Source organism: Bufo bufo, chromosome 3 (genome assembly GCF_905171765.1).
Source record: "Bufo bufo chromosome 3, aBufBuf1.1, whole genome shotgun sequence".
NCBI classification, from domain to species: domain Eukaryota; kingdom Metazoa; phylum Chordata; class Amphibia; order Anura; family Bufonidae; genus Bufo; species Bufo bufo.
The window spans coordinates 162503279-162529744 of NC_053391.1; the positions used below are offsets into that span (position 1 = coordinate 162503279).

The window sequence follows — 26466 nt, forward strand, 5'->3', positions numbered from 1 at the left end:
TGGAAATAACATATATATCCCTATTCGGTCTCTTAATCTCTCCCTGCCCCCGAGCACTCGTACCGAAGGGGGCGACCCCACCTCTCGGTGGCTAAGCCCTCTCAAACCCTGCAATCGCACTGAAAAATGAGAACGTTCTTCCCAAAATAGAGGATATACTCTCTCATGCAAAGGAAAAGTCCTATAGGAACCACAAAAGTGATATAGTCCTTTAAGATAGGTCCCAGGGGACAAAAATAAATACAAAAATCCACAACGCTGCGTTTCCCCAGTATTCTCACTGGTTCTTCAGGGGGTAGTGTAGTATATGGGAGTCAGTCCGATGAGGATCCTATAATCAGTTTCCTCGGTCCGATATCTCCTCTAAATAGTGTCCCTAAGATTGGGAAATAGACCCTAGATGAGGTATAAGCAGGGTGGATAAAAATCAATGTTTTTTTTTTTTTTTTTTTTAAATCGAAAAAAAAAATCAAATTTTTTTGATTTAAATCTGATTTTTTAATATAAAATGCTTTTTAAGGAAAATATATTACCATCCAAAGGTTATTTCATTATGAAATAAAGATTACTTTTTTAATTATGTAGAATAAGGCTGTATATGTTAAATTTTTTGTTAAATTCCATTAACCCATTCACAATGTCATGCTCTTCCAGAGGTTTTTGTAAGATTACTGGGTAGTTTCTCTGCCTACAAGATATTATCACAGATGCTTGGTTTAATTTTGGAGTTCTCAAAACTGAATTTATAACATGAAAAGAGTTGAGAATATTATATATATAATATTGTCAATATCCAGTATCAGGGTCAAAACTTAAGTGCTGAGGAAGAGGAGTTAGCTATGACATGGGTATCCAGCAATCATCCATCTGTAATGCCAACGATAATGAACTTCAAAGCCAAGGGGGAACCATTCAAGAAATATATGTTTGCTGAAGATATTTTAAAGAAAGTCACACCAGTGAACTGGTGGAAGTCACTTAAGCACTTGGATTTAGAGACTGTTCAAGTAATGATTTCACTTTTAACAGCAGTAGCTTCTTCTGCGGGCGTTGAAAGAATATTCTCTTCCTTTGGACTCGTTCATTCTAAATTGAGAAATCGTTTGGGTCCCGATAAAGCAGGAAAGCTTGTTTTTCTTTTCCAGATTATGAACAAAGAAGAAGATGAAGATGACGAGTGACATTATTAAGGCTACTTTCACACTAGCGTTCAGAGCGGATCCGTCTGGGGTCTGCCCAGACGGATCCTCTCCTATAATGCAGACGTTTGGATCCGTTTAGAACGGATCCGTCTGCATTATAGTTTAGAAAAAATTCTAAGTCTGAAAGTTGTTCAGACGGATCCGTCCAGACTTTACATTGAAAGTCAATGGGGGACAGATCCGTTTGAAAATTGAGCCATATGGTGTCAACTTCAAACGGATCCGTCCCCATTGACTTACATTGTAAGTCTGGACGGATCCGTTTGCCTCCGCACGGAGTGGAGGCTGAACGCTGCCAGGCTGATGCATTCTGAGCGGATCCGCATCCACTCAGAATGCATTGGTAGCTGGACGGATGCGTTCGGGGCCGCTTGTGAGACCCTTCAAACTGAGCTCACAAGTGGAGCCCCGACGCTAGTGTGAAAGTAGCCTAAGCTTTTCTTGTGTAGGCTGGGCTGACAGTCTAAGTTTCTTTAAATATATATATTTTCTTTAGGCCTCATGCACACAACCGTATTTTTTCACGGTCCGCAAAACGGGGTTCCGTTGGTCCGTGATCCGTGACCGTTTTTTCGTCCGTGGGTCTTCCTTGATTTTTGGAGGATCCACGGACATGAAAAAAAAAGTCGTTTTGGTGTCCGCCTGGCCGTGCGGAGCCAAACGGATTCGTCCTGACATACAATGCAAGTCAATGGGGACGGATCCGTTTGACGTTGACACAATATGGTGCAATTTCAAACGGCTCCGTCCCCCATTGACTTTCAATGTAAAGTCAGGAGTTAATATACCATAGGATCGGAGTTTTCTCCAATCCGATGGTATATTTTAACTAGAAGCGTCCCCATCACCATGGGAACGCCTCTATGTTAGAATATATCATCGGATTTCAGTTACATCGTGAAACTCAGATCCGACAGTATATTCTAACACAGAGGCGTTCCCATAGTGATGGGGACTCTTCTAGTTAGAATATACTACAAACTGTGTACATGACTGCCCCCTGCTGCCTGGCAGCACCCGATCTTTTACAGGGGGCTGTGATACGCACAATTAACCCTTCAGGTGCCGCACCTGAAGGGGTTAATTGTGCGTATCATAGCCCCCTGTAAGAGATCAGGGGCTGCCAGGCAGCAGACCCCCCTCCCTCCCCAGTTTGAATATCATTGGTGGCCAGTGTTCGCCACCCCCCCCGGCCCCCCCCCCTCTATTGTAATATCATTGGTGGCCAGTGTGCGGCCTCCGTCGGCCCCCCTCCCCCCCTATTGTAATTTCATTGGTGGCCAGTGTGCGGCCTCCGTCGGCCCCCCTCTATTGTAATTTTATTGGTGGCCAGTGTGCGGCCTCCGTCGGCCCCCCTCTATTGTAATTTCATTGGTGGCCAGTGTGCGGCCTCCCTTCTATCCCCCCCCCCCCCCCCGATCATTGGTGGCAGCGGTGATTCCGATCGGAGTCCCAGTTTAATCGCTCTGGGGCTCCGATCGGTAACCATGGCAACCAGGACGCTACTGCAGGCCTGGTTGCCATGGTTACTTAGCAATATAACAATATTAGAAGCATCATACTTACCTGCTGGCTGCTGCGATGTCTGTGTCCGGCCGGGAGCTCCTCCTACTGGTAAGTGACAGGTCTGTGCGGCGCATTGCTTAATGATCTGTCACTTACCAGTAGGAGGAGCTCCCGGCCGGACACAGACAGCACAGCAGCCAGCAGGTAAGTATGATGCTTCTAATATTGTAATATTGCTAAGTAACCATGGCAACCAGGCCTGCAGTAGCGTCCTGGTTGCCATGGTTACCGATGGTCCTGGTTGCCATGGTTACCGATCGGAGCCCCAGAGCGATTAAACTGGGACTCCGATCGGAATCTCCGCTGCCACCAATGATCGGGGGAGAGAGGGGAGGCCGCACACTGGCCACCAATGAAATTACAATAGAGGGGGGGAGGGGGGCCGACAGAGGCCGCACACTGGCCACCAATGAAATTACAATAGAGGGGGGGGAGGGGGGCCGACGGAGGCCGCACACTGGCCACCAATGAAATTACAATAGAGGGGTGGGCCGCACACTGGCCACCAATGATATTCAAACTATGGAGGAAGGGGGGTCTGCCCCCTGCTGCCTGGCAGCCCCTGATCTCTTATAGGGGGCTATGATATGCACAATTAACCCCTCAGGTGCAGCACCTGAGGGGTTAATTGTGCGGATGACAGCCCCCTGTAAGAGATCGGGTGGTGCCAGGCAGCAGTCATGTACACAGTTCGTAGTATATTCTAACTAGAAGCGTCCCCATCACCATGAGAACGCCTCTGTGTTAGAATATACTGTCGGATTTGAGTTTTCACGAAGTGAAAACTCATCTCTGAAAAAGCTTTTATGCAGACGGATCTTCGGATCCGTCTGCATGAAAGTAACCTACGGCCACGGATCACGGATGCCAATCTTGTGTGCATCCGTGTTCTTTCACGGACCCATTGACTTGAATGGGTCCGTGAACCGTTGTCCGTCAAAAAAATAGGACAGGTCTTATTTTTTTGACGGACAGGAAACACGGATCACGGATGCGGCTGCAAAACGGTGCATTTTCTGATTTTTCCACGGACCCATTGAAAGTCAATGGGTCCGCGAAAAAAAGCGGAAAACGGCACAACGGATGCACACAACGGTCGTGTGCATGAGGCCTTAGCCAAATTAGTTAACAAACATGGATGTTTAAGCAAATAACATGCTGTAATGTTATTGTTTTAGTTGAATAAATCCTATTTAAATTGTTATTATTAAGGTAATGATTATTTTTCTCCTTCCTAAGTACAACTGAAAAATTGTCCAAATATGAATCTTTATGTAAAAAACTATGATTTAAATCAAGCCTTACTGACTAGTGATTTAAATCGTGATTTAAATCAAATCCACCCTGGGTATAAGCCATACACTCCACAAAATGCCCTAGGGTGTTCAATTTTTCCAAAGATGTGATTTTCATATGACTTTGATTACGCCCCGAGTCTCAGTGATATAAAAGATATATATGGCAAATTTCAAGAAGATTGGATAATATTTAGGGGTTGCACACATTGATCACTTTTATTACTATTCTTACTGCTGTACCTAGAAGGTTACTCTAAAAACTACTTCAGTTTCAGGATCCCAGGGACTCTGCATCAAGCAAGGTGGATGGCAAAGGCAATATATGCACTTAACACCTTAAGGACCAGGCAATTTTTTGCAAATCTGACCAGTGTCACTTTATGTGGTGATAACTTTAAAACGCTTTGACTTATCCAGGCCATTCTGAGATTGTTTTTCCGTCACATATTGTACTTCATGACACTGGTAAAATGGAGTCAAAAAAATTCATTTTTATTTATAAAAAAATACCAAATTTGCCCAATTTTTTTTAAAATTTGCAAATTTCCAAGTTTCAATTTCTCTACTTCTATAATACATAGTAATACCTACAAAAATAGTTATTACTTTACATTCCCCATATGTATACCTCATGTTTGGATCATTTTGGGAATGACATTTTATTTTTTGACGATGTTATAAGGCTTAGAAGTTTAGAATCAAATCTTGAAATTTTTCAGAAATTTTCAAAAACCCACTTTTTAAGGACCAGTTCAGGTCTGAAGTCACTTTGCGAGGCTTACATAAGAGAAACCAACCAAAAATGACCCCATTCTAAAAACTACACCCCTCAAGGTATTCAAAACTGATTTACAGAAACACCCCATATGTGGTCGTAAACTGCTGTACAGGCACACGGCAGGGCGCAGAAGGAAAGGAATGCCATACAGTTTTTGGAAGGCAGATTTTGCTGGACTGGTTTTTTTAAACCATGTCCCATTTGAAGCCCCCCTGATGCACCCCTAGAGTAGAAACTCCAAAAAGTGAGCCCATTTTAGAAACTACACCCCTCAAGGTATTCAAAACTGATTTTACAAACTTTTTTAACCCTTTAGGTGTTCCACAAGAATTAATGGAATATAGAGATACAATTTCAAAATTTCACTTTTTTTGCAGATTTTCCATTTTAATAATTTTTTTCCAGTTACAAAGCAAGGGTTAACAGCCAAACAAAACTCAATATTTATGGCCCTGATTCTGTAGTTTACAGAAACACCCCATATGTGGTTGTAAACCGCTGTACGGGCACACGGCAGGGCGCAGAAGGAAAAGAATGCCATACGGTTTTTGGAAGGCAGATTTTGCTGGACTGTTTTTTTGACACCATGTCCTATTTGAAGCCCCCCTGATGCACCACTAGAGTAGAAACTCCAAAAAAGTGACCCCATTTCAGAAACTACGAGATAGGGTGGCAGTTTTGTTGGTACTAGTTTAGGGTACATATGATTTTTGGTTGCTCTATATTACACCTTTTGTGAGGCAAGGTAACAAGAAATAGCTGTTTTGGCACAGTTTTTATTTTTTGTTATTTACAACATTCATCTGACAGGTTAGATCATGTGGTATTTTTATAGACCAGGTTGTCACGGACGCGGCGATACCCAATACGTATACTATCTTTTTATTTATGCAAGTTTTACATAATGATTTCAACTTTGAAACAAAAAAAATCATGTTTTAGTGTCAATAGTCTGAGCCATAGTTTTTTCAGTTTTTGGGCGATTATCATGGATGAGATGACGGTTTGATTGGCACTATTTTGGGGTGTGTATGACTTTTTGATCGCTTGCTATTACCTGAGGGGTTAGTTCATGTGATATTTTTATAGAGCAAGTTATTACAGACGCGGCGATACCTAATATGTATACTTTTAAAATTTACTTCCGTTTTACACAATAACCGCTTTAAAAAAAAAAAAAAAAGAAAAAAAAAAAAAAGATGTTTTAGTGTCTCCATATTCTGAGCCATAGTTATTTTTATTTTTTTGGCCGATTGTCTTAGGTAGGGGCTCATTTTTTCCGGGATGAGGTGACGGTTAGATTGGTACTATTTTGGTGGGCATACGCCTTTTTGATCGCTTGCTGTTGACCCAATGATTTGAGCAGGCACCTTGTTTCGATCACCGCCCGCCGGGCGGCAGTGATCAGAAATACACATGACGTACCGGTACGTCATGTGTCCTTAAGTATCGGGACATCATGCCGTACTGGTACGTCATGTGTCCGCAAGAAGTTAAAATTGTCCTCTTCACTAAACAGTTGAATATTCCTCAACGAGAATTGAAAGGAATGAAACGTGTTACACATTTTGTCAGCCTCATATATATGTTTGCTTTTTGCACGAGGCAATTGAAAGTCTATGGGCTCCAAAGAATGATTTGGATATGCTACAGCTTCTGAGCACTTACCCAGATGCAGATGTCAAAAAAAAGTGCTCTCACAGTTGCTAAGAGACACCTTTGGTATCTGTCAGAAACAAAAGTTTTTGGACAAACGTATTACTCAGGCTGTTAAGGAAAATATGAAAAAATTTAGAAACCAAACCTGAAAAGAAAAAGGAAATGAAATGATTAGAGGGTAAAAACCTAGTTTTTGAAGGAAAAGACCTGAGCCATTTCGTTACTAATAAAACAAAGACGTTCTTTGAATTGTTTGGGATCCACGACGTGACAGAATACTGCAGTGATTCTCTAAGAAGCCATGTGAACGCTCTTAAGGTGGTCAATTATACCGCAGAAAGAGGAATTGCTCTGATAAAAAAGTTTAACGAATCGGTCAGGGACGAACAACAAAAACAATTCTTGTTGAGGGTAGTCGAGCATCACAGAAAAGAAGGGTAGTCGAGCTATCAAAAGAAGGGATTGCATCGTTCAAAGTTTATTAACCGCCTCAGGACCGCCGTACGCAGGATTGCGTCCTGGCGGCGGCCCTGCTATTCTGGGTGGACGCATATACGCGTCCTCTCGCGAGACGCGAGATTTCCTGTGAACGTGCGCACACAGGCGCGCGCGTTCACAGGATCAGAAGGTAAGCGAGTAGATCTCCAACCTGCCAGCGGCGATCGTTCGCTGGCAGGCTGGAGATGCGATTTTTTTTAACCCCTAACAGGTATATTAGACGCTGTTTTGATAACAGCGTCTAATATACCCGCTACCTGGTCCTCTGGTGGTCCCTTTTGTTTGGATCGACCACCAGAGGACACAGGCAGCTCAGTAATATGTAGCACCAAGCACCACACTACACTACACCCCCCCCCTGTCAATTATTAACCCCTTATTAGCCCCTGATCACCCCATATAGACTCCCTGATCACCCCCCCTGTCATTGATCACCCTCTTGTAAGGCTCCATTCAGACGTCCGTATGATTTTTACGGATCCACTGATACATGGATCGGATCCGCAAAACACATACGGACGTCTGAATGGAGCCTTACAGGGGGGTGATCAATGACAGGGGGGTGATCACCCCATATAGACTCCCTGATCACCCCCCTGTCATTGATCACCCCCCTGTAAGGCTGCATTCAGATGTCCGTAAAAAATGGCCGGTGAAATCCGAAAGGCGCTCTTTGGAATGTGGGCCCCTTTGCCCACCTAGGCTGCAAAAAAGTGTCACACATCTGGTATCACCGTACTCAGGAGATGTTGGGCAATGTGTTTTGGGGTGTCTTTTTACATATACCCATGCTGGGTGAGAGAAATATCTTGGCAAAAGACAACTTTTCCCATTTTTTTATACAAAGTTGGCATTTGACCGAGATATTTCTCTCACCCAGCATGGGTATATGTAAAATCACACCCCAAAACACATTGCCCAACTTCTCCTGAGTACGGCAATACCAGATGTGTGACACTTTTTTGCAGCCTAGGTGGGCAAAGGGGCACACATTCCAAAGAGAACCTTTCGGATTTCACCGGCCATTTTTTACAGATTTTGATTTCAAACTACTTCTCACGCATTCGGGCCCCTAAAATGCCAGGGCAGTATAACTACCCCACAAGTGACCCCATTTTGGAAAGAAGACACCCTCAGGTATTTCGTGATGGGCATAGTGAGTTCATGGAAGTTTTTATTTTTTGTCACAAGTTAGTGGAATATGAGATTTTGTAAGAAAAAAATAAATAAAATAAAAAATCATCATTTTCCGCTAACCTGTGACAAAAAATAAAAAATTGTAGGAACTCGCCGTGCCCCTCACGGAATACCTTGGGGTGTCTACTTTCCAAAATGGGGTCACTTGTGGGGTAGTATACTGCCCTGGCATTCTAGGGGCCCTAATGTGTGGTAAGTAGTTTGAAATCAAAATGTGTAAAAAATGACCTGTGAAATCCTAAAGGTGCTCTTTGGAATGTGGGTCCCTTTGCCCACCTAGGCTGCAAAAAAGTGTCACACATCTGGTATTGCCGTACTCAGGAGAAGTTGGGCAATGTGTTTTTGGGTGTCATTTTACATATACCCATGCTGGGTGAGATAAATATCTTGGTCAAATGCCAACTTTGTATAAAAAAAATGGGAAAAGTTGTCTTTTGCCAAGATATTTCTCTCACCCAGCATGGGTATATGTAAAATGACACCCCAAAAAACATTGCCCAACTTCTCCTGAATACGGCAATACCACATGTGTGACACTTTTTTGCAGCCTAGGTGGGCAAAGGGGCCCACATTCCAAAGAGCACCTTTCGGATTTCACCGGCCATTTTTTACAGATTTTGATTTCAAACTACTTCGCACGCATTTGGCCCCTAAAATGCCAGGGCAGTATAACTACTAACAACCCCACAAGTGACCCCATTTTGGAAAGAAGACACCCCAAGGTATTTCGTGATGGGCATAGTGAGTTCATGGAAGTTTTTATTTTTTGTCACAAGTTAGTGGAATAAGAGACTTTGTAAGAAAAAAAAAATAAAAAAATAAATCATAATTTTCCGCTAACTTGTGACAAAAAATACAAAGTTCTATGAACTCACTATGCCCATCAGCGAATACCTTAGGGTGTCTACTTTCCGAAATGGGGTCATTTGTGGGGTTTTTCTACTGTCTGGGCATTGTAGAACCTCAGGAAACATGACAGGTGCTCAGAAAGTCAGAGCTGCTTCAAAAAGCGGAAATTCACATTTTTGTACCATAGTTTGTAAACGCTATAACTTTTACCCAAACCATTATTTTTTTTACCCAAACATTTTTTTATTTATCAAAGACATGTAGAACAATAAATTTAGAGAAAAATTTATATATGGATGTCGTTTTTTTTGCAAAATTTTACAACTGAAAGTGAAAAATGTCATTTTTTTTGGCAAAAAAATCGTTACATTTCAATTAATAACAAAAAAAGTAAAAATGTCAGCAGCAATGAAATACCACCAAATGAAAGCTCTATTAGTGAGAAGAAAAGGAGGTAAAATTCATTTGGGTGGTAAGTTGCATGACCGAGCAATAAACGGTGAAAGTAGTGTAGGTCAGAAGTGTAAAAAGTGGCCTGGTCATTAAGGGTGTTTAAGCTAGGGGAGCTGAAGTGGTTAATAAAACACGTTTTGCCCATCATACTACCTATTAATTTTAGTGTCTAGTTTTAATATTATTTTAAGTTTGTGATTTCTAGTTTTCCCAATAAAAGTAATTAACATTGAAAAATCTTATTTTTTGCCTACTTTTACAAAAGTGTGCAACCTCTAAATATTATCCAATCTTCTTGAAATTTGGCATATATATATATTTTTTACATCACTGAGACTCAGGGCATAAGCAAAGTCTGCAAAAATATTACATTTTATTTTTTTCCATTACAAAATGAAACACCCTAGTGTGCCCAGTAAAAAGATACTGTTTAAACAAATACAGAAGAAAAAACATTTGAAGTTCACCAAGCAGCATGTGTTAGACTCCCAAATACATGGAAGAAGGTTCTGGAATCAGACAAGACTAAGGGTACTTTCACACTTGCGGCAGAGGATTCCGGCAGGCAGTTCCGTCACATATGCCTAGGCAGTAGGCATGCAAACTGATGCCATTTGTCAGACGGTTCCGGTGTCATCCGGAAAAATGGATCCGGTATAATTTTTTTTTGCATTTTTTTTCGGTCTGCGCATGCGCAGACCAGAAAGCCGGATCCGTTTTGCCGAAACACTTAATGCCAGATCCAGCACTAATACACTGCAATGTAAATTAGTGCCGGAGCCGGCATTCCGGCAAGTGTTCAGTCTTTTTGGATGGAGATAAAACCGCAGCATGCTGCAGTATTTTCTCCGTCCTGAAATGGCAAAAAGACTGAACTGAAGACATCCTGATGCATCCTGAAGGGATTGCTCTCCATTCAGAATGCATGGGGATAAAACTGATCAGTTCTTTTCTGGTATAGAGCCCCTAGGACGGAACTCTATGCCGGAAAAGAAAAACGCTAGTGTGAAAGTACCCTAAAATTTTACTTTTTGGGGATTTCCCATCACCCTATGAACACCATTTCCACAGTGACTCATAGTGGTGGCAACATCGTCAGGAACTGGAAAACTGGTCACAATTTAAGGTGAGATGGAAGGCAGTAAATGCATAACAATTATTTAGGTAAACCTGTTTCTGTCTGCCGGAGATTTCAGAGAAGGAAAGAGGTTCATCTTCTAGGACAGTGGTTCTCAACCTTTCTAAAGCCGTGACCCCTTAATACAGTTCCTCATGTTGTGGTGACCCCCAACCATTACATTTTTTTCCTTGCTACGTCATAACTAATTTTGCTACTGTTATGAATTGTAATGTAAATATCTGATATGCAGGATGTATTTTTATTGCTACAAATTGAACATAATTAAAGCAGAGTAATTAATCACAGACATCCACAGATCCCCCCCTTAACAGTGCCATCCACAGATCCCCCTCCCCTAAACAGTGCCATCCACAGATCTCCCCCCTAAACAGTGCCATCCACAGATCCCTCCTCCCCTAAACAGTGCCATCCACAGATCCCCCCTAAACAGTGCCATCCACAGATCCCCCCTAAACAGTGCCATCCACAGATCCCCTGCGCCGCCTAGTGGGAGGAGCAGGCGCGTGACGTCAGTGAGTGAGCGCCGCCCCCCCCGCACTGCCTGCTATTACCGGAGCTAAGACAAAGTAAGATATCCCATATCCAAATAAATTATAATCCAAGTAAAGAGCTCAGCAATGAGCAATGATTAAAGTTAAAGTAGTTACTGATTAGTTTATAAATATACTGCTGTGAGCGGCGTGGCCCTGTATATTCTAACCCCCAGGAAAGCGTCCCTGTCACCATGGGTAACGCCTGGGGTTAGAATATACCATCGGATCTTCTGAGTTACTCAGCCGCAAAACAAGCACTGGCTCTGCTTGGCCCCGGGCCAGCTTGGGGCCCCAAGCAATTGCTTGTTTTGCCTGTCTGTTAGCGACGGGCCTGGACCCACAATAGGAAGCCTCAGGCGACCCCCCGGAAAGGGCCGATCGACCCCCAAAGGGGTCGCGACCCCTAGGTTGAGAACCGCTGTTCTAGGAGGTCAATGACCATAAATTTTCTTCTAAAGCTACACTTAAATGGTTTAAAGGGAACCTGTCACCGGGATTTGATGTATAGAGCAGAGGACATGGGTTGCTAGATGGCCGCTAGCAGATCCGTAATACCCAGTCCCCATAGCTCTGTGTGCTTTTATTGTGTAAAAAAACCGATTTGATCCATATGCAAATTAACCTGAGATGAGTCCTGTCCCTGAGATGAGTGCAGCGTGAAGGAGCCCAGCACCGCCCCGCATCCTCAGAATCTCCTCCTTGCTCCCAGACGTCAGAAAGCCAGAGCGCCGTAATCTCACGATGCGCGAGCTAGCGCATGCGCAGTTCCTAACCTGAGGCTGATGCCAGCACAGGGAAGGAACACTGAGGACACTGCGCATGCGCTAGCTCACGCATTAATGTGCTCTGGCTTTCTGACGTCGGGGAGCAAGGAGAAGATTCTGAGGATGCGGGGAGGTGCTGGGCTCCTTCACGCTGGACTCCTCTCACGTACAGGACACATCTCAGGTTAATTTGCATATGGATCAAATCGTTTTTTTTACAAAATAAAAGCACACAGAGCTATGGGGACTGGATATTGCGGATGTGCTAGCGGCCATCTAGCAACCCATGTCCTCAGCTCTATACACAAAATCCCAGCGACAGGTTCCCTTTAAGGGGAAACATTTAAACATCTTGCAATGACATAGTCAAAGTCCAGACCTAAATCCAATTGAGAATCTCTGGCATGACTTGAAGACCGCTGTACACCAATGCAACACATCTAAGGGCTCTTTCACACTTGCGTTGTCCGGATCCGGCGTGTACTCCACTTGCCGGAATTACACGCCGGATCCGGAAAAACGCAAGTGTACTGAAAGCATTTGAAGACGGATCCGTCTTCAAAATGCGTTCAGTGTTACTATGGCACCCAGGACGCTATTAAAGTCCTTGTTGCCATAGTAGGAGCGGTATACTTACAGTCCGTGCGGCTCCCGGGGCGCTCCAGAATGACGTCAGAGCGCCCCATGCACATGGATGACATGTCCAATGCGATCACGTGATCCATGCACTTGGGGCGCCCTGACGTCACTCTGGAGCGCCCCGGGAGCCGCACGGACAGTAAGTATACTGCTCCCCCGCTCCCCGCTACACTTTACCATGGATGCCAGGACTTTAGCGTCCCGGCAGCCATGGTAACCATTCAGAAAAAGCTAAACGTCGGATGCGGCAATGCGCCGAAACGACGTTTAGCTTAAGGCCGGATCCGGATCAATGCCTTTCAATGGGCATTAATTCCGGATCCGGCCTTGCGGCAAGTCTTCAGGATTTTTGGCCGGAGCAAAAAGCGCAGCATGCTGCGGTATTTTCTCCGGCCAAAAAACGTTCCGTTCCGGAACTGAAGACATCCTGATGCATCCTGAACGGATTTCACTCCATTCAGAATGCATGGGGATAATCCTGATCAGAAAGAAAGGAAGTGGTCCCTGGAGAGAGAAGGTGCGAAGACACCTCTCTCAAGTGTACTGCTCTGTGAAGCAAATATGTAAGAAAAGGGGCAGTAACGTTTAAAATCTATCTTTTATTTGGACGATTAAGAACTAAGATGGTGAGCCCCTACTAGACAAACCACATAACAATGACGAACAATGGTAAGGTCACTTATGGTCCGGTCCATTCAGGCCCATGGGTGGGAGCCAAAGTGGAGGTGACCAAAATACATATACAATATAGGAGGGCCCTGGGTGGTGTACCCAAGGTCTACTAATATGCCAATAGGCAGAAAAAACAGGGTGGGTCTTACCGGTAAGGATGCCCGGGTCGTATGGTCCACTGTTCAAAACAGGTGTCTTTGAACCTGGTTGCGACCGTCAGTCGGTTGGGTCTTGATGGCTGAGGACCACAGGGAAAACTAACCCTGTTGCTGCCCTACTTGGCCTGTTGTACCCTAACCACCTAACACGAGGTCCTGGCCCCGCAAGGGGTGGCCCCGTCCGGAACCTGACCCTGAAACATGCACCCTAGATGGCCCTGTGAAAGGAGGGAAGAGGCCAAAGAGGGGCAGTGACTGTAAAGATGGTACGGTCTATAAGGGAAAGGAGTCCTAAATGACTATTGTAAGGATGTATTCATAGTCCGAAGGACAAATATGGGGATATATTCATGGTCCCAACGCGTTTCCTTAATGAATATATGATAGATACAGTTCATCTACTTCTACACGACCCCCTAATTCATCAGGGGACAGGGGTCATGGAGATAGGACAAAGGCCCCACTCCTGTGTCGGCTATATGATATTAGCGGACAGAGGGGAGGGTAAAGGAACAGAGATTATACCAGCTTGAATGGACGTATACAGTCCAAGTCAGCACAAGTACCTGTGGAAGGGAAAACATAGAGAAAAGCCCACTCAGGTACAAAGTATAACCAGAATTCCGGCAGCTGGCATATTAGATTCAAGTTACTTACTGTGTCTCCCATGGAATGCGTATGGCCTATACCAAGGAGGATTGCAGGGCAGCTGGATACACTGCCTGTCTGCCGGCGTCTGTTAGCGCCAGTGGTGTGCGCTCAGGGGTTTAAATGTGCAGAGGGGGCTGGCCGTGCGCTTGTTTAGGGGGCGTGGCCGCCGCGCACGCTTAGGCTAGTGTATTGCATGACGCGGTCGGCCACCTCCCATTGCACATGCGCACTGGCAAGAAGGGGCGGCCGTTTGCGACGCTCGACTAGCGCAGCGTCACAAAATCAGGGGGCGTGGTCGAAACGGAGCGCCACGCCCGCCGTCCGATGGGGGCAGCGAAGGTGGGAGGAGTCACTGGTAAAAGCGAAGTGACACCTACTACCAACTCTGCGCTGGTGCTGGGGATGGAAATATACATCAACCCCAATGTAGGACCTAGAGGGGGCATTTCTGGCAGGTTAACTATCAGGTCTGGACGGGGTGCCATGACTATACAAATGAGCGATAATGTTTTCAACTTATATGTGAATTTACTTGACTGCACCGCTCAAATCTGGCAGTGCAGTCATGACTAAGATCCGCATGTGTAGCGACATAGTGGAAGTAAGCAAACCCCAGGTGATGATAGCCTGAGGCGGGTATAGGGCTATACTAGTCATCTCAAATCAGGTCCCAGGGACAGGTGACGGTTATTTAACTGATCAGGATTCTTCCGGCATAGAGCCCCGACGACGGAACTCTATGCCGTAAGAAAAGAACGCAAGTGTGAAAGAGCCCTAAGTTGAAGAAGCTAGAGCATGTGCTATATTTGTTTTAGATGGGGGGGGGGGGGGGGGGGGTGAACAATATAGTTTTATAAATACTATAAGATTGAGGACTGGCATATAGATCCATGGGTAATATACTGTAGATATGTTAGCCTCATAATAATATCCATGAGTAAGCTGTTCAGAAAGTTCATTTTACGTTCTACCACCATCTAATTGCCACCCTTTACTAGGCAACAACTAATAATCTGTTCCTCTAGGAAGCTAGCGGATCTATAAATAAATAAGCGGATGTGAAACTACAGACACAGAAACACCAGCAGAACAAAGGGGTGAAATCCAAAACTGCCATAGTAACTGAATAGTGCACGCTAGAGAAGAATGCCATTTCTACTCACAAAGGTACCACATACCCATAGGACGAAAGGAAGCGCCCAGCCATCACGTTAAGTAACTTAGAGAGCTTTATAGTCTTATGCCTGGTAGCCACCGCTCACGGACAGACACCAAGAATACAGGAAAACAGGGTAGTAGTCAAGCTGAAGACATCTCAGTAGGGAGAACCACACAATCTAACACTTTTCCACTTCTTTGTACACCAAATGCTGGTGATAAGTCCAAGATGCCAATTCCGTACTAAACTTTATCCGTTAAACGGCATGATCTGCTGCGGGCATGAAATCAAGAGTGAGTTTACGTGGGCCAATGCATGACCCTTAATAAGCACCAACTGCAACTGATGATAACAAGTCAATCGGCCATCATTTAAAGGACCTTAAGTCTGGCTGAGATCGTTAGTGCGATTGTTCATCCCCATTCTGTTTGCATACTGTTGTCAGCAACACAACTGACGCATTTCATGCCAGCACGATAGATCCGATTAGCCAAAACACAGCTCTTCAGTCCCAAATGGCTGTCTTTCTGGTCAGCTGCATATACATTATGCAGATGAACAGGTTGACACAGCAGCACATTGGTCGGTACTTCAGCGCCGCCAGTCAGGCCATCAAGTGATCACAGACGAGATCATGGAATCGGTAGCACGACGGAAGGGTTAGCACTGCTGAAACTCTCTTCCTTCCGCAGGTAAGCTGAAACCGTTAAGGCTACTTTCACACTAGCGTTCGGAGCGGGTCCGTCTGATGTTTCATCAGATGGATCCGCTACTATAATGCAGACGTTTGCATTCGTTCAGAACGGATCCGTCTGCATTATAACTTAGAAAAATTTCTAAGTGTGAAAGTATTTTTGGGGAATTGAGTCAGCACAACCTGTGTATAGGTGCAGACCACTATGGCGAAATACATATACAAACGGAGAATACAAATGTGATCGCACTCTATATCCAGCATTCTGCCCTGCCTCCATGCTGGATGAGACATTGGTGTACATTTTGGCCAAAGCGTAATAAGCCACTCACCACGTCAAGGTCGCCTCTATGGAGTGGTCCCTAATACTAGTTCCCACCTGTTCATGGGCCATGACAGCCACACAAAATCCAGGGAATGCAGGTCAGCGTGCACGCCAAGCACACTCTGCTTTTAACCCCGTCCGGTGCCATTACAGCTTTCATCGGATCCAGGGATGCAAGTACCAACATGCACGCTGAGCCCACCATATACTTCTCCTGGAGCCAAATGGCCACTGGTAGGTTCTATATAAGCAGACTCCGTTTTATACTGACTTTAAAACCAGCCTCCAGGACAGATTGACTGGTCAGGTATAAAACTGAGTTTGCTTATATAGAACCTACCAGTGGCCATTTGGCTCCAGGAGAAGTATATGGTGGGCTCAGCATGCATGTTGGTACTTGCATCCCTGGATCCGATGAAAGCTGTAATGGCACCGGATGGGGTTAAAAGCAGAGTGTGCTTGGCTTGCACGCTGACCTGCATTCCCTGGATTTTGTGTGGCTGTCATGGCCCATGAACAGGTAGGAACTAGAGTTAGGGACCACTCAAATGGAGGCAACCTTGATGTGGTGAGTGGCTTACTACGCTTTGGCCAAAATGTACACCAATGCCTCATCCAGCATGGAGGCAAATTGCTGGATGTAGAGTGCTATCACATTTGTATTTTTCGTTTGTAAGTGTGAAAGTAGCCTGAACGGATCCGTCCAGACTTGACATTGAAAGTCAATGGGGGCGGATCCGTTTGAAAATTGAGCCATATGGTGTCATCTTCAAACGGATCCGTCCCCATTGACTTACATTGTAAGTCTGGACGGATCCGCTTGTCTCCGCACGGCCAGGCGGACACCCGAACGCTGCAAGCAGCGTTCAGGTGTCCGCTCGCTGAGCGGAGCGGAGGCTGAACGCTGGCAGACTGATGCATTCTCAGCGGATCCGCCTCCACTGAGAATGCATTAGGGCTGGACGGCTGCGTTCGGGGCCTCTTGTGAGCCCCTTCAAACGGAGCTCACGAGCGGACACCCGAACGCAGGTGTGAAAGTAGCCTTAGCCATGCAGAACCCCTTTAAGGCCCCTTTCAGAAGAACTTTTAACAAAATATTGGCTCTTGGAACAAGAAAGAGGTGAGAAGTTCTCTTAACCGCCTCCGGACCGTCCTCAAAGTGCGTTCAGTGTTACTATGGCACCCAGGACGCTATTAAAGTCCTGGTTGCCATAGTAGTAGTGGGGAGCGGGGGGAGCAGTATACTTACAGTCTGTGCGGCTCCCGGGGCGCTCCAGAATGACGTCAGAGCGCCCCATGCGCATGGATCACATGATCCATGCGATCACATCATCCATGCGTGTGGGGCGCCCTGACGTCACTCTGGAGCGCCCGGGGAGCCGCACGGACGGTAAGTATACTGCTCCCCCCGCTCCCCACTACTACTATGGCAGCCAGGACTTTAATAGCGTCCTGGGTGCCATAGTAACCATTCAGAAAAAGCTAAACGTCGGATCCGGTAATGCGACGAAACGACGTTTAGCTTAAGGCCGGATCCGGATTAATGCCTTTCAATGGGCATTAATTCCGGATCCGGCCTTGCGGCAAGTGTTCAGGATTTTTGGCCGGAGCAAAAAGCGCAGCATGCTGCAGTATTTTCTCCAGCCAAAAAACGTTCCGTTCCGGAACTGAAGACATCCTGATGCATCCTGAATGGATTTCTCTCCATTCAGAATGCATGGGGATAATCCTGATCAGGATTCTTCCGGCATAGAGCCCCGACGACGGAACTCTATGCCGGAAGAAAAGAACGCAAGTGTGAAAGGGCCCTAACACATTATATTTGTAAATATGATGTGTTATATGGCTTGTCTGCTCCTCTGCTGGTCCTTTTCGTCGGTTGGTTCCAGCAGAGGAGCAGACATCACTGTGAGTACACACCAACAGACTTAGCCCCAGATCACCCCCCATCACCCGAATTAACCCCTTGATCACCCCTGTCAATCACCTAGTGAAAGGAAAAAAGTGATCAGTGTAAACTGTCACTTTTTTTTTCACTGATATTGACTGATAGGTTTTAGGATAGTTTAGGCCCCTTGGTTCGGTAGTTTAGCGTCAGTTAGCGCCCAGCCCACCGCAGTCACTGATTCGCTGATTAGCGTATCGTTAAATCAGCATTTGCACTTTTATAGTATCTGTAAGTGATCAAAACTGATCACGGTCAGATCTATAATAGTATTAGTGTCACCTTAGTTCGCCCTCCACCCAAAACGCAGTGTTTGCCCGATCAGGCCTGATCGGTCGCCCACACGTGCGTTCACCCACGCCCGCCCCGCCGCAGTGACAAAAAAAATATTTTTTTTTGATCACTGCACAATCACTTTCCAAGCGCTGCGGCGATAAAAAAAAAACTGTTTTGATATTTTTTTATCAATCGCAGCGGCCCCCGGTACTTCGCTAGCCTCCCCTTTGTAAGACAGGCTTGCTTTTTTTCTTGGGTAGTCTCAGGGAATACCCCTAAATTTAGTAGTCCAAATGTCAAACAGAGGGTATTCTTCTGAAGAGGCCTACAGGCTTTTGACCCAGTCGGATGAGGAATGGGAACCCTCATCTGACGAATCCAGCGGGTCAGAATATGAACCTGTAGAGAGCAGTGGCAGTCTGACCCAAAGTTCGGACGAGGAGGTTGAGGTCCCTGATAGCACCAAGCGTACCCGGCCCCGTGTCGCTAGACCACAGGTTGTGCAGGATCCGTTTCAAGGGCAGCAGAGTGGGGCTGTCGCTGTCGGATCACGTGGTGAGGCATACACCAGCAGCGCAGCCCTCCCTGGACCTAGTACCAGCACTGCCGTACAACATGGTGAAGTGGCGAGCACCAGAAGGGCAGTTGAAGCTGGTACGGTGGCACGTGCAGTAGTTACCCCGTCGCAGCCACCGCAAAGACAGGCCCATAGAGCCCCTAGAGTCCCTGAGGTGCTGGCAAACCCTGATTGGCAGTCACCAACTTCAGCCGCACCTGTAGTTCCCCCTTTCACCGCCCAGTCTGGAGTTCGGGTTGAGACAGCTCAGATCGGTTCGGCCCTGGGATTTTTTGAGCTGTTCTTGACTGCGGAGCTCTTGGACTTAGTCGTGGCAGAAACAAATCTGTATGCCACTCAATTTATAGCCGCCAACCCGGGAAGCTATTATGCCCAGCCTTTCCGGTGGAAACCAGTCCAAGTTTCCGAAATTAAAATTTTTCTGGGCCTGAACATAGGTCTAACAAAAAAGCATGAATTGCGGTCATATTGGTCCACGAACCCGATTCATCACATGCCCATGTTCTCTGCTGCTATGTCCAGGGCACGTTTTGAGACCATCCTGCGTTTCCTGCACTTTTTAGCGACAACAGCACCTCCCGTCCCAGATGCCACCCAGCTTTTGACCGGCTCCACAAAATTCGGCCCCTCATAGACCACTTCAACCAGAAATTTGCAGATTTGTATACCCCTGAGCAAAACATCTGCGTAGACGAGTCCCTTATACATTTTACCGGGCGCCTTGGCTTCAAACAATACATCCCAAGCAAGCGCGCCCGGTATGGGGTCAAATTGTATAAGCTCTGTGAAAAGGCCACAGGCTATACCCACAAATTTCGGATCTATGAGGGAAAAGATCAGACCCTGGAGCCGGTCGGTTGCCCTGACTACCTGGGGAGCAGTGGGAAGACAGTCTGGGACTTGGTGTCACCCTTTTTTGGCAAGGGGTACCATCTTTATGTGGACAAATTTTACACAAGTGTGCCCCTCTTCAGGCATTTGTTCCTAGAACAGATTGGCTGCTGTGGCACCGTGCGACCTAGTCGCCGGGGCTTCCCCCAACGGCTCGTTACCACCCGTCTTGCAAGGGGGGAGAGGGCTGCCTTGTGTAACGAAGAACTGCTCGCGGTGAAATGGAGAGACAAGCGTGACGTTTACATGCTCTCCTCAATTCACGCAGACACGACAATACAAATTGAAAGGGCAACCCGTGTCATTGAAAAGCCCCTCTCAGTCAACGACTATAATGCGCTCATGGGAGGGGTGGACTTCAATGACCAGATGTTGGCTCCCTATTTAGTTTCCCGACGCACCAGACGCTGGTATAAGAAGGTGTCTGTATATTTGATTCAATTGGCGATGTTCTCTACAGTAAGGCTGGGAGAACGGGATCCTTCCTCAAATTTCAGGAAGAGATCATCGCGAACTTCCTGTATCCAGGAGGTTCTGTGGCCCCATCCACCAGTGTAGTTAGCCGTCTACACGAGCGACATTTCCCCAGTGTCGTTCCTGGTACCTCAACCCAACCGTCACCCCGAAAAAGATGTCGTGACTGTAGCAGGAGTGGAATAAGGCGTGACACCCGCTATTTCTGTCCTGACTGCCCTGACCACCCTGCCCTATGCTTTGGATAGTGTTTCCGGAAGTACCACACACAGGTACACTTAGCATAGGGATTGCATCTCACAGGACAGGCACACAGGGCTATTAGGGCCCTTACACTCACAGCTACTGCAAACCTCTTCTTTCACCTGGGATAAAGTGCATAATGTACTTCGCCACATCTTTGGGCGATTTGCGCTTTGCACATTGTCCCATGGGGAAGGAGAGGTTTGTCCTATAAAGGTAAAAAAAAATAAAAAAATAATCACCGGTAAGCCAAAAAGTTAACGTTCAGTTACAAAGTTTATATGTTCTGTTCAAAAGTTATTATAAAGTTAATAAATTTATTGCGTTGAGGCCTGGATTTTTCTTTTTTGTTTTGTTTTTTTTACCTTCCAGGTGGACCAACCGATCGACTAGCTGCAGCACTGATGTGCATTCTGACAGAAGCATTGCGCTGATGTCAGATTACACACAAGTCGGTGTATGCGGCGCTGCAAGACAAGATTTCTCCTCTGCAGTAAAAGATAAGTTTGCCGAGGCATATGAGCTGAGGAGGCGGCGGTGTTCATATACTTTGGCAAACACTTTGTATATAAAAAATAAATAAAATCCCGGCAATGATTTATTCATTCACATCGATTGATGTGAATGGAGAAATCGGGTTTGCCAGGGCATACGGGCTAAGTGGGTATGGATGTTGGGCGGAGCTCCTATGTCCTGGCAGACGCCTTTCCCCTCCTTTTTTTTTTTTGGCAGAGATTTTTTCATCCACATTGATCGATGCGAATGAAGAAATCTGTGCCGTTCATTTTTTCTTTCAGCCCAGAGGCTGAACGAAAAAAAAAAATATCTCATTACCTGTATGCTCAATATAAGGAGAATAGCAGCAACTCCTAATGCTGGCCATACATGTAATGATTGCGGAGACCCTCAAATGCCAGGGCAGTACAAACACCCCACAAATGACCCCATTTTGGAAAGAAGACAGACCAAGGTATTTCGTGAGGGGCATATTGAGTCCATGAAAGATTGAAATTTTTGTCCCAAGTTAGCGGAAAGGGAGACTGAGAAAAAAAACAAAAAAAATTAATTTCCGCTAACTTGTGGCAAAAAAAAATAATTTTGATGAACTCGCCATGCCCCTCATTGAATACCTTGGGGTGTCTTCTTTCCAAAATGGGGTCACATGTGGGGTATTTATACTGCCCTGGCATTTTAGGGGCCCCAAAGTGTGAGAAGAAGTCTGGGGTCCAAATGTCTAAAAATGCCCCCCTAAAAAGGAATATGGGCCCCTTTGCGCATCTAGGCTGCAAAAAAGTGTCACACGTGTGGTATCGCCGTACTCAGGAGAAGTTGGGGAATGTGTTTTGGGGTGTCATTTTACATATACCCATGCTGGGTGAGAGAAATATCTCGGTCAAATGACAACTTTGTATAAAAAAAATGGGAAAAGTTGTCTTTTGCTGAGATATTTCTCTCACCCAGCATGGGTATATGTAAAATGACACCCCAAAACACATTGCCCAACTTCTCCTGAGAACGGAGATACCACATGTGTGACACTTTTTTGCAGCCTAGGTGGGCAAAGGGGCCCACATTCCAAAGAGCACCTTTCGGATTTCACCGGCCATTTTTTACAGATTTTGATTTCAAACTACTTACCACACATTAGGGCCCCTAGAATGCCAGGGCAGTATAACTACCCCACAAGTGACCCCATTTTGGAAAGAAGACACCCCAAGGTATTCCGTGAGGGGCATGGCGAGTTCTTAGAATTTTTTATTTTTTGTCACAAGTTAGCGGAAAATGATGATTTTTTTTTTTTTTCTTACAAAGTCTCATATTCCACTAACTTGAGACAAAAAATAAAAAAACTTCCATGAACTCACTATGCCCATGAGCGAATACCTTGGGATGTCTTCTTTCCAAAATGGGGTCACTTGTGGGGTAGTTATACTGCCCTGGCATTCTAGGGGCCCTAATGTGTGGAAGTAGTTTGAAATCAAAATCTGTAAAAAAATGGCCGGTGAAATCCGAAAGGTGCTCTTTGGAATGTGGGCCCCTTTGCCCACCTAGGCTGCAAAAAAGTGTCACACATGTGGTATCTCCGTACTCAGGAGAAGTTGGGGAATGTGTTTTCGGGTGTCATTTTACATATACCCATGCTGGGTGAGAGAAATATCTCGGTCAAATGTCAACTTTGTATAAAAAAAAAAAATGGGAAAAGTTGTGGCAATACACTTTATGGCACGCACAGACAACACAAAAAACAAAACAAAAAAACTTACGACAGTATTTTGGCATATTGGTCTACATGACAGATCCATTTAAGCCCCTCAGCGTCTTAAATTTGATCTCCTCAGATGTTTTGAAATTACAGAAATTTCCCAACATGCAAGGAAATTATTTCGAACGATTTCTTTAGTTGACAACCCATACTTTGTCAGCCATTACATAGGGGGGAAAAAAAACAAAACACAAAAACAACAACAAATGGATTATCGCACCGCCGTGGCCTATTGCAATTATAGCCATTATAACCGGATGAAAATAGCTTTGCCTGTGCTACATGCCCGAACCATCGAAATAAAAGCCAAACCCCCAGCAGGACAAGTAATAAAGCAGTTGAAATGTTCAGAACGTAAGTGATACCTGTCTGAAAGCTTTTTCGCGAATCCAAAATCTGTAAGTTTGATGTGACCTTCCCGGTCCAGCAATATATTTTCAGGCTTCAAGTCTCTGTAAACTATTTCTTTGGAGTGCAAGTATTCTATTGCACATATGATCTCCGCAGAGTAAAAGAGTCCTGTGCTGTTGTTAAAACGTCCCATGTTGCGCAAGTAGCTAAAAAGTTCTCCTCCGGGTACATACTCCATCAGCATATATAAAAAGCGATCGTCATGCGAGGTCCAAAACCTATAGGAATAGAAATGGTAACTGGTCAGCAAGTCAAGGAATGTTACTACGGGGCATTAGGAAACACATTACATACAAAGTATATTTGTGCTATGGTCAAGCTTTTATTTTTCCAAACCACATCATGGTCTAGGGATGGGTTTTAGATTTTTTTTAGCCGTTTTCCCAAAGGCTTCTATAGGACTTATTCGATGTGTTACAAATACAAAAAGGGGTTGTCCTATGACACTTACCCCATATCCAAAAGAAAGAACAGGACAGGGGTTAAGATTTGAATGGAATGGTGGTCATCAGCTGCTCCATTCAACTCTAAAGGTCCCTTTACATGGGCCAATTTTGCAGACGATTGTCAGGAAGAAATTGTTCCTGCTCGTCAGTGAAGGAGACCACTGCATTTATATGCAGTGATCTCCTCCTCAGTATGGGGAGTAATGATCACTAATGCCATCGCTCCTCCCCTATACTGACTCGTTTGTCAGTAGCAGAGGCTGTTTACACAGCATGATCTGCTGCCGGCAAATGACGATTCGGTGCCGACACAAATGATCCAATTACCCGACTAATATGGGTAATCAGCGGCACCTTTACACCGGTGGATAACCGCTAACGATCGCTCCTATGAACACTCGCTAGCTATTACCTGGCGGATTCTCGGCCCATGTAAAGGGCCTCCCGAAATTAGCTGAACATTGTACTTGGGTATCTCCAGAGGTCCCACAGAGTTGAATGGAGTGGTAGCAAACATGTGTGACCGGTGACTCTATTTAAAGGAGGAACAAGTGATCATCAAGGGTCCCACCGCTGGGGCCTCTGCCACACTATCCTGAGGATAGGAGATAAGTGTTTGCCATGGAACACAAGCCCTTCAAAAACACATCACAAGATAATAAAAAATAATTACCGCAGAAAAAAAGACCAACAAAAAAAAAAACTGTTTGACGGAAGCTGGCCCTAAATATTATAATGTGTTTTCCCATATCACTAGCATATGTTATTACTTTATGATTAGAGCTGAATTCTGGGACCCCCATCGATACAGAGAATAAAGGGGTCACTACGTTACTTTAGCACTATGTCCACCATGGTTTTTTTTTTGTGCCTAGTGGTGCCTTGGCCACCTCAAATAATTGGGGCAAGCTTCACCTCCTGTAGCTAAATCAGCACAGTGGGGTTGGGATCAGAGGTCAGACCCCTCCAATCATCATAACGTGATGGGAGATCTCCAGACCATCGGAAGGCCCACCAGGCTGCTTGAATTTGCTTTGCCCATGCAATGATACAAATCATTTTTAGCATAACATATGGTGGCCACACATTTCACTGGATCTTCATGCACATGTGGAAACTGGTGTGGTCACTTGATTTACTGTTCTTGGTGAGCAAGGGTGCTTTCAGACCCACTGCCAGTGAGAGGAAGGTGGACACCACTCCCCAAAATAGAAAAATGAATTACCACCACTTTAAAATGATCATATATAATTATAATTATAATGATAATTATAATGATCATATAAAAGTAATTTAAAGTTAATAAGTCATCTATACTTTTTCTGCGAGTATACCTTTTTTTCTAATCTGTTTACTGATTGTGGATTTTTTTTAAAATTCTATTTCCTAAACTTGATCATGGGGGCAGCCATCTTGCCTGAACTGTTTTTAACGGCATTTAGAGATATGCTTTACAGCAGCCACCATGGGCCAGAGACAGAATGGACAGGAGCTCGCTGATTTCTATGAGATAGTCTAGGCATGCTCTTTGACCCGAGCGGAGGTCAGGAGGGAGTAGACAAGCTGTGATAATCACCTACTGTGAATGGTGAATCCTGTGTTATCTATGTACAGAGGGGCCACCTGTCATTCTAAGGCTACTTTCACACTTGCGTTCGGGGCTCCGCTTGTGAGCTCCGTTTGAAGGGTCTCACAAGCGGCCCCGAACTGATCCGTCCAGCCCTAATGCATTCTGAGTGGATGCGGATCCGCTCAGAATGCCTCAGTCTGGCAGCGTTCAGCCTTCGCTCTGCTCAGCAGGCGGACACCTGAACGCTGCTTGCAGCATTCGGGTGTCCGCCTGGCCGTGCAGAGGCAAACGGATCCGTCCAGACTTACAATGTAAGTCAATGGGGACGGATCCGTTTGAAGTTGACACAATATGGCTCAATTTTCAAACGGATCCATCCCCCATTAACTTTCAATGTAAAGTCAAAACGGATCCGTTAGCATTATCATGAACAAAAAATAAAATAAAAATAAAATAAAAAAAATTTTTTTGTTCATGGTAATGCAAACGGATCCGTTCTGAAAGGATCTAAGCGTTTGCATATAGGTGCGGATCCGTCTGTGCAGATACCAGACGGATCCGCACCTAAACGCAGGTGTGAAAGTAGCCTAATCCTGCCTGTAATACTAATGACATGACTGCTGCAGAGTAACTTGTACAGACCAAGAAGTACTACCTATTATTAGGCTTATTGACCAGAGAGAAAACTGCAAGATATGAGGATTTTGACATGGATAGTGAGATGGAAAATCAAAAATAACATCACCAAATATTATTTAAAACTATTTTTAACATAAAAATGTTCTGATGACACATTTCCTTTAAAAGGGTTGTCCAAGTTATTTTTATTGATGGTCTATCTTCAGGATAGGTCATCAATATCAGATCGGCGGAGGCCAGGCACCCGACACCCCCGCTGATCAGCTGGTTGAAGAGAAGGTGCGCGCCTTCCTTTGATTGTTTACCTGCTCGCTGTAGCAACCGCAGCGGTAAGCAGGTGTAATTACAAGAAGTGAATGGGACGAGTAATTACTCCTGCTGTTGTGGCAGCGAGCAGGTAAACAATGGAGAGAAGGCAGCGCTGGCACTGCGCGTTCTGTCTCCTCAACCAGCTGATCGGTGTGGATGCCGGGTGTCGGACCCCGCTGATCTGAT

The 26466-nt window shown here is 45.2% G+C and overlaps 1 protein-coding gene and 2 long non-coding RNA genes across 3 annotated transcripts in view; 1 reads left to right on the forward strand and 2 right to left on the reverse strand.

Moving 5' to 3' along the window:
- The window catches only part of LOC120994881, a 25132-nt gene extending 21127 nt beyond the window's left edge, over positions 1–4005 (forward strand). Inside the window, exon 3 of the long non-coding RNA XR_005777492.1 lies at positions 3894–4005. This is a non-coding gene — a long non-coding RNA (uncharacterized LOC120994881). The remainder of the gene's footprint in view (positions 1–3893) is intronic.
- The window catches only part of LOC120994880, a 14546-nt gene extending 5932 nt beyond the window's left edge, over positions 1–8614 (reverse strand). The window contains exon 1 of the long non-coding RNA XR_005777491.1: positions 8602–8614. This is a non-coding gene — a long non-coding RNA (uncharacterized LOC120994880). The remainder of the gene's footprint in view (positions 1–8601) is intronic.
- Positions 1–26466, reverse strand: part of PRKX (protein kinase X-linked) — a 143583-nt gene that overhangs the window by 36448 nt on the left and 80669 nt on the right. Inside the window, exon 3 of the mRNA XM_040423753.1 lies at positions 23271–23534. Coding sequence (XP_040279687.1) covers positions 23271–23534 — 264 coding nt within the window. The remainder of the gene's footprint in view (positions 1–23270; positions 23535–26466) is intronic.